This window comes from Apium graveolens, chromosome 8 (genome assembly GCF_009905375.1).
Source record: "Apium graveolens cultivar Ventura chromosome 8, ASM990537v1, whole genome shotgun sequence".
In the NCBI taxonomy this organism is placed as follows: Eukaryota; Viridiplantae; Streptophyta; class Magnoliopsida; order Apiales; family Apiaceae; genus Apium; species Apium graveolens.
Window position 1 is genome coordinate 228,179,810 of NC_133654.1, and position 12,147 is coordinate 228,191,956.

At 39.4% G+C, this 12,147-nt stretch overlaps 2 protein-coding genes across 2 annotated transcripts; both read right to left on the bottom strand.

Moving 5' to 3' along the window:
• Nucleotides 1-947: 947 nt before the first annotated feature.
• Nucleotides 948-2,108, bottom strand: LOC141680412 (uncharacterized). Its single transcript, XM_074486644.1, has one exon. It carries the CDS (start codon nt 2,106-2,108, stop codon nt 948-950), a length of 1,161 nt encoding a protein of 386 aa, XP_074342745.1.
• Nucleotides 2,109-3,748: 1,640 nt separating this feature from the next.
• Nucleotides 3,749-4,228, bottom strand: LOC141680413 (uncharacterized). The gene has a single exon (XM_074486645.1). The coding sequence runs from the start codon at nt 4,226-4,228 to the stop codon at nt 3,749-3,751; it is 480 nt and encodes a 159-aa protein (XP_074342746.1).
• Between the last annotated feature and the right edge of the window lie 7,919 nt (nt 4,229-12,147).

A 12,147-nucleotide genomic window follows, 5' to 3' on the forward strand; every position in this document is an offset into this window, starting at 1 on the left:
TATTGCCTCTCCGGGGCGAAGTTCCTTCGCTTTTGTTTGATTGGTTTTTGCTTTGGATCTACATCCAAACTGTGCATGGCCACGGATTCATCAATCCCCGGCATATCTTCCGGGGACCAGGCGAATACGTCAGCGTATTCTTTTAGTAGATCGATGAGCTTCTTTTGGAATGTGGTTTCCAGGCCTTTTCCGATTTTAATTTTTCGGGTGGGGTTCCCGGGTTCCAAATCTACCTCGATTGTCTGTTGGGCAGGCTGTACCTTCGCCTTCTCCTTGCTCTCTATAAATTTTTGAATCCGGGCATCAGCGTTGGTTACGCTGTATCCGGAGTCTTCGATCATGTTCACATCCAAACGGGCCCTTTTACTAAGGTGTTCTCGATGCTTCTTTCTGCTTTGTCCCTTGGGTAGGGACATTATTTTCTTCCGGTTTTCCGATTCCGTTTCTGCCATGACGAGTGCTTGACCATAGCATTTACCAGCCATTTCCCTGTCTCCTTTCGGTTCTCCAGTGCCTCCTGGGGTGGGGAACTTGAGTTTTAAGTGAATAGTTGAGGGGATCGCCCTGAGCTTGGTGATAGTGGGCCTACCAAGGATCATGTTGTATGAGGAGGTTGCGCTTATCACATAGAATTTCATCATATGGGAGACCTGTCGGGGTGCGGTTCCAAATATGATGGGAAGATAGATGATACCCCGGATTGGAATCATGGTGTTCCCGAATCCGTACAAAGGGTCTTCAAGATAGGGATCCATTCTGAGGTATCCGAGCTCCATCCCGTTAAGTGTGTGCTCGAATACGATATTAGCAGATGAACCATTATCAACTAAAATTCTTTTTACCTCGTTGTTTGCGATGTCAAGGGTCACCACTAATGCCAAGTTGTCATCCGGATCGAGGCCCTCGTAATCAGAATAAGAGAAGCAAATCGGCTCGTCCTCCAGGGTCTAGATCATCATGACATCATTCTCCCTATCCGGGCTCCGCGGTGGAGAGGCTGTGCCCCCGAAAATAACATTCACCACATTTTTGCCTCTTCCCGGGGCTCTGTCTTTGTCATTCGAGCCTCTTTGAAGATACTGGTTCATGTTTCCTTTCTTGATTTGGTCTTCTATGAACATTTTGAGGGAGAAGCAGTTTTCAGTAGTATGGCCATGATCTTCGTGATAGCCACAATGCTTGTCCCGGGCCCTGTTTTCGGGAGGTGCTAGCAAGGGTTTTGGCGGATAATAAAACGGTTTTCCCTTGACTTCACGCAAAATGTCGGTCCGGGGCCTGTTGAGGTGTGTCCACTCTGGTTCCGGCTTGGGTTCCTTCTTGGCCTTTGGTTTCCTTTCGTTTTTTCTTGATTCGGGGTACGTGTCCCGGGGTGAGATTCCCCGGGACTGCTGAATGTAGTTGGTTTGCCTGTCAAGCTTGTATCTCTTGTCTCTCCGGGATGACGAGCGTCGCTCCGGAGACTCGTCATCATCATGTATTCTTCTGTTCATCTTCATTGATTTGAGGAAATCATTTTCCTTTATGAACTTTGATGCCAACGCATATGCTGATGCCAGGCTTTGGGGCTCCCTATGAATCAGGTCTTTAACATAGCCTTCACAAGATATCGGGTGCAAGTTTCTTCGAAAGATGTTTACTGCCTCCTTTTCTTCTAAGTTGGAGAGTTGGTTGATTGCTTCCTGGAATCTTTTGATGAATTCCGGAAGGGGTTCCTTGCTTCTTTGTTGGATTGTTTCTAGATGACACATCCGCAGCTCGTTCATCCGGTTGGCCCTGAATCTTTTCAAAAATATCTCGTGGAAGTCTTTCCAGGAGTCCACACTCCGGGATGATATGCGGCTGAACCATTTCTGAGCGCCCCCCTTCAATGTTGATGCGAAGAATCGGCATCTAGTCAGGTCGCTGTAATCATAAATATTGGATATTTGCTCAAAATAGTTCAGATGCTCTTCAGGGTCAGCCAGCCCGTCAAAAGAGTCAAAATTGAAGTGCTTTAGCCCTGACTCTCTAGGGGTGGCTTCCAGACTCTTTGTGAACGGGGTCGCTGCTGCCCCTACTTCCATGTCGCCCTCCACTTTCCTTTTAAGGTCTCGAAGGGCCCGGGCCATTTGCTCTTGCTTGGGCTCCTTCTCCGGCTCTGAGTCTGAGGAAACATGAATCCGGTGGGCCTTTCTCTTTAGCTTGGCCTACTCCTCCCGGATCCTCCTTTCTATAGATTCTTGGGCTTTAGCCTCTTCTTCCTTCCGGATTCTCTTCCGGAGGGCAGCTTTTCTTATTTCATCTCTGGCGTCATCTGGTGGTTTTTTTAAATTCTTCGCAATCCGGTCGAAGACGGATCCCCGAGATTCTCCGGACTGTTCTTTAGACCGCTCTCGCTGAACCCCTGGGCGGGTCTCAGGCTCGGCGTTCTGCTTTTCCTTCCACAAGTCCATAGCCGCCTGTATCTGTTCCGGGGTCATGCTTCCCCATGGATTTGTGGTGATCCCTGTGTGTTTGTGGGCAGCTTTTTCAATGACTATTCTCTGGTCTCCCGGTTGGAGATTTTGAGAGGGAGTCTGGGTTATGGGAAACCCTTCGTCCAGGTCTTCCATGTCTCCATCCCTGGGCTGGGGAGGAGGCGGCAGGAAAGAGGCGGAAACTGCTGCTTTGCTTTTTCTCGTAGTCATGGTTATTTGGAAGTGCTATGAATTTGCAATAATAAAACTTGTAGAAACGGATCTAAGAGATGGGTATTAGCGTTCTTACTGGGAGATGGTGTTTCACGTTTCTGGGAGGTGGGGTTGTGGATATGAGCACCAGTGGTCGGAGGTTCGTCCCCTCCTTCTAGCGCCAATGATAATCCCAGATCACCCCGGGGCCTTCTCCTTTCTGGGCCCGGGCTCAAACTCCTTTGGGCTGCAAAGGCAGCGGTGCGCGGTGTAACTGTAGGGTGGGAACCTACAAAACAGAACCGGAGGGGGGTGACGTCCCCGCGGCACCTCCGGCGTGAGAGTGAGAAAGAGTTTTTAAGGAGAAGAGGGGCAAAGAGGGGATTATGCGAATATATTTGTGAGGAGTACGTGTGTGCATGTAAGTATAGGTGAGAGAGAGAGAGTATGTAAGCTTGTACCCTGTAATTTTCCTTTTGTTCTACCTTTTATAGGTCTCCTACTAGGGTTTAGGGGTTTGTCCCTTTTCATCTGGACCGATGGTTGGCCTTTTGGACTGTAGGGCATCTGAACGCCTGGGATGCGTCAGAGTACTATCAGATCCGGACCGTAAAAACGTCCTGGATTTCGGGTGTCTGGACGGTAGTGATGTTGCCACGTGTCCTGGGTTTATCAAGGTCAACGCTCAATACGTCAGAGTACTATAAGATCCAGAGCGTAGGAACGTTCTGGATCCCGGGAACCTGGACGGTGGTGATGCCACCACGTTTCCTGGGATCTTATGTTTGGGCCCTGGGCCTCTTCAATTGGGCCTGACTTATTATGGGATATCACGTTTAACTATAAAAGAAAAGAGTGGTGGTGCTTGAGCCCTGAGAGGGTAGGAAGAGCGGAGAAAAGAGGAAAAAACAGACGAAATAATTGTTTCTTTACTCGTAGACAAACTAGTGACAGAAGTACTCTATTGTTTGGAGACGGAGTAAAGGAACTAGGTATGAACAAAATGTAACATAATATCAGTTCCATATCGTCCGTACTTAATTTCCTTAACTGGCAATCAGAATCATGACATTGGCGGTTAATGCAACCATAAATTCTCATCAGTATTTATTCATAACAGCAGCAGAACTTCTGCTTCTTGGAAACACATGTTCTGTTTTCTTTACATAGATATCCACATCACCAAAATCACAAGTACGATCTTCATCAATCCTGCCGATAGCAACCCTCTGCTTTTGTGGCACCTGCATAACTTTAAATTCTCCAACTGTCGTCTTCCCAGGTAATGACTGCTGTCGTCGGATAGAGTCCAGCTCAATTTTGTTACCTAGACTCTTAGCCGAAGCAACCCTCAAGAGTTCTCGAAAGTCCCCATCATCGTATCTGCCAGAAGCTGAATTAAGACTAAAGCTTCTGGGCAAAACTGCAACTGCAGCTGATGGATAACTCAGAGCGCTGCCACTGTTATGCATTTGTCCAGCCAAATTATTCATGGCTCGGATATATAAATCCCTCGCCCTTCCTAGTGCTCTGATTGGTGCTCTTATGCACCTCTTTATTTTGCTTTCCCTTCTCGCCATTTTCAACAAATGATAAGATATGGTTACAGTGCCTCGTAGCTTCTCACAACTTGATATTTAAACGTACAGATTTTTGAAGTCTGATTCTATTGAGAAATGACATTACAGAAGTAGATTTTATAAGAGTGACAGAGAACGATGTTTAATAGTGCCAGATCTTCACAACCACCAAATGTGGAACAAGTCTGAAGTTGTTTATAAATGTGGATTACATATCGACTTGGTCAATACAAGTCAACAACAATTGAGCTGGACTTTGTCAATTTGATGTTGAAGATACAATTAAAAAAACTATAACATGGATCCGGAGCAATATAACAATGGCTTTCTTGTTATTGCTAGCTGTACATGAAGGTTTTAAACTAGGGTCCAGATTGTAATATAAGTCTAAATGGATTAAGAATATGAGTTTTGCAGACTTCTGACATGACTTTGATCATGTAAGACAATAGCATGAAGTTCTTGCCGTAATGTGCTTTTCAAATGTAAAAAGATGCAATATGTTTTTGTATTATCCTAAAATTTATTCAAACTCGTGCTATTAACCAAATTAAACTACACTTAAACCTCTATACCTGTACATTGCACTCGGAAATAGAGACCATACGGTAAACTACAATAAACATGCTTGTGACATGAACATGGTACCATAGTAACAAATACTCCAGCAGCTGTAAGATGAAGCGGCTTGGTCTTTTAACTATCTATTTTGTTTTAATACTGCATTTTATCATGTTCTAATCATTTTACACTGTTTATACACCACAGTACAAATTTTATTAGAAAGTGAATCATGAATGTTGAGTAACCGGTTTGTGGCAGATGAAAACTGGAACATGATTTTATATTTTTAACACTTTTCTTCAATAGTAAGATATTTTTCGATATGATTGACAACAATAAATATCACTAATACCAATACTCTTATCAATAACAAATATTTAAATTAAATAAATGGTGATGGGACACGAGTCTGCTAGCCCTCCATGAGGCTAAACTATTTATGCTAACAAATGGGGTACCGAAAAATTTAAACTTTCATGGGTACATTTTGATTATATACATGTAGGAAAAAATTATAGGCATACAATAAATTTTATGGGCACATTTTTTATTTTTATTCTAAAAGAACACTTAAAAAAATAAAATACATTTCACACTTAATTGGACTGACATTAAACACTCGATATCTTATTTTTTTTCTATCATTTTTTCTATTCTTTACCATCAGACAAGAATGTTTTTCTGCTTGGCACTTTATATATTCGAGGGCCGCCCCTACCGACTCCCTCCCTACACGGAAATCTCAGTTTAAAATTTTAAGGTGATAGATGAAATACCAAATATAATCTTATACTCTTTAATAATTAACACGTTAAAATCAGTTTCTGTCTAAAAGGCAAAACTAGTGATGGGCTAAATCTTGTTTTGTATATCTATATTATAGCATACAAATTAAAATTTATCATTTCAATGGTACTTCTACATCTTGTACTATAAAAATATAATGTTATAACTTGTGCCAAATATAAAATTAAAAATAGGTGTAGATATAATTGACGGATCATTCCATTTCAAAGAAAGTTAAAAAGTAATGCATATAAATTAATTTTGTTTTTAAAATAATGGGGGTACTCGGAGAGTTAGTGAAATGTAGATGTAAAACCAATCATTAGCCATGAAATTATTTTAACATCAATCATACATGTTCTAAAAACACTATAACTTACCTTATTAATTCTGAGTAGGGCTACATCCACATAATTAATCATAAAAATGTAACAAAATAATTCGGTAAATAAGTTGTGATATTTTGATTGATATAATTAATTCAGAATATATAGGCCCCATTCTAATCGAACCTATCATATTTTATTTTATATACAATTTTGTACCGATTTTGTGCCTATAACCTTTTTTATTAATTCTAAAGCCTTCTTGCCAGCTAATTAGAAAACTCAAATGTGCGAAAAAATAAATAATATTCAAGTTTCTTCGTACTCCAAAGATTGAGATTTTGAGATCACCTAGTGGGAGGGAGGAATACGACTCTGAAGATTCAAAAAGAAGATATTCTCTCTGACGATGACAAAATTCTCTTACCGTTGATTATGGGCTCAATACGACCCACTGAACGAAAGCTCACTAGGAAAGTATATTATTGGGCCGAAGGCCCACCAGGATCATGAACCGAAGGCCCAGTCAGCTCAGCAGATTGTGGCCCACTTCTACTCCAACCGTTGGGATTACACAATCATAACGCCCCTTTTTTCACTCATCTTCATCATTAAGGTGTAACGGATGAAGCATTGATGACATGATCGGGTATAAAACTTCAGAAAAGTAAGACATACACATTACACACTCATTCTCTCAAATACTCTCTACTTTCTTGTATTCCTTAAACTCACTTGTTGGGAATATGTTGTGAACTTGATGATTACATTAACAAAACACCTTAGTAGATTCAACTTAGTGAAAAATGTAGCACTCGACGGATGATCAGATATAGTCCCGACGGATGACTCAATATAGTCCCGACAGATGATGATTTGACATCCATCGAGTGAGTAGCTTATGTAACAATAAGTCATGTAGCACATTTCTGCAAACACCTTTGTATAGATTCTGTAGTAGCATATAAATCATGTTGACTTTAGTTAGATATGCAGAATAGGTTGATTAATTATAAATAAAAGATGTCTTGTAATTCTGCATAAGTGAAATGAATTCAAGTATCAAATAGCTACCCGACGGATGATCAATAAAGCCACCGACGGATGATCAACAAAGCTCTCAACGGATGATCAACAAGGCAACCCGACGGATGATAATCATGTACCCGATGGATGATCAATTCAAACATCTGTTGACAGTGACAACACAGTCACATGCGTCGAGTGTTTGCAAAAGGAGTGTGGCAGCCTATTCAGCTGGGTTTTTTAGAACAAAGAAGCATTACCATTTTCATGCTATTATGAAGATATTCAAAGATGCTGGAATAGAGTAGTGAAGCAACATGGTATTAGACTTGATAGGTTTTGTTTTATTATCTTGTCTTATTACTATGTAATCTTGGTAATATATAAACCAAGAGTAGCAAGTAGAACAACAAGAAGACTAAGCAAATACATTCTCAGAGAAACAATTGTAAGCTATATCCTGTAGCATTTCTCTGTAAGTTTAGTTGTTCATATTTGTAAGCAGCTGTGAGCTATTCAAGCTTCACAGGGTTCTCTTTATATATATATATATATGTATAGTGGATACATTCAAATCCACCAGAAAGTTTTTAAAGACTTGTGTTTTTAATTACTTGTGTTTTGATTTATCTAACTCTTCATTCCGCATTTTGCAAATCAAACACTTATATATTACTAAGTTAGAACCATTTTTCTTTAATCTCAAAAAGTAGTCAGAATTACATTCAACCCCCCCCCTTCTCTAATTCTTGTTGTATTGTTAAGGACTAACAATTGGTATCAGAGCAAGCTCTTGAAGCACAAAGAATATAAAGATCACAACAAACAGCAAGATGAACAAGAAGGATGTTGGAGTCAAGATTCCTTTTCTAGACAAAGATAATTACCATCACTGGAAGGTAAAGATGCATCTTCATTTACTTTCTCAAGATGAGGCCTATGTGGATTGCATAGAGAGAGGTCCTCATGTACCAATGAGAGCTGCAACTGGAAATGAGCCATCAGTTCCCAAGCCAAGGCATGAATGGTCAGATCCTGATATTGAACAAGTCAGGAAAGACAAGAAGGCCATGAATACTTTATTCAATAGAGTTGATGGTGACATTTTTGACAACATCATCAATTGCAAGACAACCAAGGAGGTTTGGGACACCATTCAAATAATTTGTGATGGCACTGAACAAGTTAGAGAAAACAAGATGCAGTTACTAATTCAGCAATATGAGCATTTTCACTGTGAAGAAGGTGAAACTCTTACTGATATCTTTAGTAGATTTCAAAAGCTACTAAATGCTCTGAAGCTGCATGCAAGAGTCTACCAAACCAAAGACTATAACCTCAAATTCCTGAGATCCCTTCCAAAATAATGGAAACCAATGACAGTCTCCTTGAGAAATTCACAAGAATACAAGGAGTTTACACTATAGAGACTGTATGGCATTCTAAAGACTTATGAGCTTGAAATAGAGCAAGATGAAAGAATGGAGAAAGGGAGAAAGAAAGGAGGGTCCATTGCACTGGTTGCTGAGTTAGAGTAAGAGAAGGAGATGAAGATAGAAGCTGTTGCGTCTACTTCAAAGGTCTGTGAAAACAAGGGCAAGGGGCTGGTAGCAGAAAATGAAGATTCTTTGAGCCAAGATGATATGGATGATATTGATGAACATCTTGCATTTCTTTCCAGAAGATTTTCCAAGATCAAGTTCAAGAAGAAATTTGGAGCAGCTAAGCCAAATAAAAATATGGTGGATAAATCAAAATTCAAATGTTTCAAATGTGGCTTGGCAGGGCACTTTGCCAGTGAGTGTAGAAAGTCAAATTCCAGCAAAAAAAAGTTTGAGCCTGTGGATTATAAACAAAAGTATTTTGAGTTGCTCAAACAAAAGGAAAGAGCTTTTATTACACAATAAAGTGACGAGGCATCAGATGGTCTGGATGAGGATGAAGATGTCAGCTATGTCAATCTAGCCCTAATGGCCAAGTCTGATGAAACAGAGATAAGTTCTTCAAGTAATCTAGGTAATCACCACTAACCTTGTATATTTATCTAAAGCTGAGTGTAATGATGCAATAAATAACATGTCTACAGAATTATATCATTTGCGTGTTACACTTAAGTCCCTCACTAAGAAAAATGCTAAAATCAAAGAAAACAATTTGTTCAGAGGAATAATGTGCTAGAGTCTCAGTTTATTGAATTTGAAAAATTGAGAATAGAATGTAAGATTGCTAAGGAGGAATTAACTGAGTCCTTGAAGAAAGAAGAAATTTTGAAGAAGCAACTTGATCGTGAACAGGGGGTGATTAAGGCATGGAAATCATCTAGAGATGTCTATGCTCAAATTACCAAAGTTCAAGGTATTGAGTCTTTCTATGATGTAGCCTGGAAAAAGAATAAAGAGAAGTTAGAATCCAATTTGGTTGAAGGATTGCTAACAGATGTAGACTCAACGGATGATGAGAGTCATCCACCGGATAACCAAAAAGGTTATCCGTCGAGTGACATAAATCCTCATCCGTCGGCTGTGAGAAAACCTGTGAGTAAAGCCAAACTTTCCAAGTTAAATGAAAATTATGGATCAGTTTCCAAAAACTTTATTTCAGGAAAATCTAGTCAAGTGAAGAAGGAGAAGAAAGTGAATGTTGGTCATCTGTCCATCAAGCAATTGAATGACAGACTATAAAAGATTGAGATTAAAATAGAGGCTAAAAGGAAAAACAATAGAAATGGGAAAGTAGGGACTAACAAACATAACAACTATACACCTGATAAGTATGCTCCTAGAAAAATCTGTGTCAAGTATGGCAGTGTTAATCATTTGTCTGTTAATTGCAAACTTGCCATGCCTACTTCCATGACTGTACCACCTTCTTTTCCCAACATGAGTGCTATGCCTTCTATGCCTTTGAATGCTATGTCTACACATAATATGAATGCACAATTTGCTAATATGTCATTTGCACCTAATCCTTATTATGCTGCATTTAATATGCCTCAAATGTCATTTAGCATGCCCTACTGGAATAACATGTTTGCAAATAATATGTCATTTCCTGTTAATCAAAATGTGCATGATAATTATGTTTTAATTAATGCTTTCAAAGGTCCAACTCAGATGACTAAGGATGAATCTGATATCCCCAAGTCAAATGAGATCAAACCTAAGAAACAAAAAATGAAAGGTAACAAGGCAGGACCCAAGGAAAGTTGGGTACCAAAATCAACTTGATTTAATTTTAATGTGTGCAGGGAAACAGAAAGAATCTGTGGTACTTGGATAGTGGTTGTTCAAGACACATGACTGGAGTATCTACCCTGCTCACAGAGTTCAAGGAAAGAGCTGGCCCAAGTATCACTTTTGGAGATGACAACAAGGGTTATACTGTGCGATATGGCTTGATTTCAAAAGACAATGTCATCATTGAGGAGGTTGCCTTAGTAGATGGTCTCAAGCATAATTTTTTGAGTATCAGCCAGGTTTGTGATAAAGGCAATTCAGTAACCTTCACTAAAGAAGCCTGTGTTGTGACAAATAAGAGGAGCAACAAAGTGGTTCTCACAGGAGTGAGAAAAAGAAATGTGTACCTAGCTGACTTCAACTCATCAAATGCAGAATTTGTTACTTGTCTTCTCAGTAAAGCAAGTCAAGATGAAAGTTGGCTATGGCACAAGAAGCTATCCCATCTAAACTTCAAGACCATGAATGAGCTTGTAAAGAAAGAACTGGTTAGAGGTATTCCTCAAGTGGAGTTTTCTAAGGATAGTACAGAAAAATCTATAACCAATGAAGCCAATAACTCAACATCCACCGAGTTACAAAATGCTTCATCCGTCACAGACAATCTGCATCATCCATTGGGAGACAATCAGCTTCATCCGTCGGAACTCAAAACTCACTATCCGTCGGGTCATCAAAAGAAGCTGAAAGTTAAAATAGATCACTTGCAGAAAGTTCCACTTTATCAAATCATAGATTCATAAAGTCAGGGGGAGTTTCTAATAATCAAAACTCAATCACACATCGAGACAACAATGAGGCCTCTTCATCTAGAGCTAATCTACCTCAACAAAGAAAATGGACAAAGGATCACCCCTTTGAGCTCATCATTGGTGATGTATCTTCGAGAGTTCAAACAAGGAGAGCAACTCAAGAAGAATATCTATATAGCAATTTCCTATCCAAGGAAGAACCAAAGAAGGTAGAAGAAGCTTTGCTGGATCCTGATTGGATTTTAGCTATGCAGGAGAAGCTAAACCAATTTGAAAGGAACAATATTTGGAAGCTGGTACCCAAGCCTAAATGAAAGAATCCAATAGACACCAAATGGGTATTCAGAAACAAGATGGATGAAAATGGCATAGTAGTTAGGAATAAAGCTATATTGGTTGCTAAAGGCTATTTCCAATAAGAAGGAATATATTTTGATGAAACCTTTGCTCCTGTTGCAAGACTTGAAGCCATCAGAATCTTCTTAGCCTATGCAGCCCATGCCAATTTCAAGGTCTATCAAATGGATGTCAAGAGTGCCTTTCTAAATGGAGATTTGGAGGAGGAAGTCTATGTCAGTCAGCCTCCTGGTTTTGAAGATCCAAATCTACCTGATCATGTATACTATCTTTTGAAAGCACTCTATGGATTGAAGCAAGCACCTAGAGCCTGGTATGACACTTTATCAAAGTTTCTTTTAGAGAATCACTTCACTAGAGGTACTGTAGACAAAACTTTATTCTTTAGAAATGTTAATGGCTCTAGCATACTTGTTCAAATTTATGTAGATGACATTATTTTTGGCTCTACAGATGAAAAACTTTGCAAAAAGTTTGCCAAATTGATGCAAAGTAAGTATGAAATGAGCATGATGGGAGAACTAACTTACTTTCTTGGTTTGCAAGTTAAGAGAGTTAGTGATAGAATATTTATTAGTCAAACTAAATACATTTATGATCTTTTAAAGAAGTTTGAACTAATGGATTACACATCTGCAAAAACTCCCATGGCCACTGCAACTAAACTTGAATTAAACACTACTGAAAAGTCTGTGGATATTTCGAGTTATAGAGGCATGGTTGGCTCACTTCTATACTTAACAGCTAGTAGGCCAGATATAATGTTTGCTACATGTCTTTGTGCTAGATTTTAGGCTGATCCTATAGAATCTCACTTAATTGTTATTAAGAGAATTTTCAGATATCTCAAAGGTACACCAAAACTTGGCATT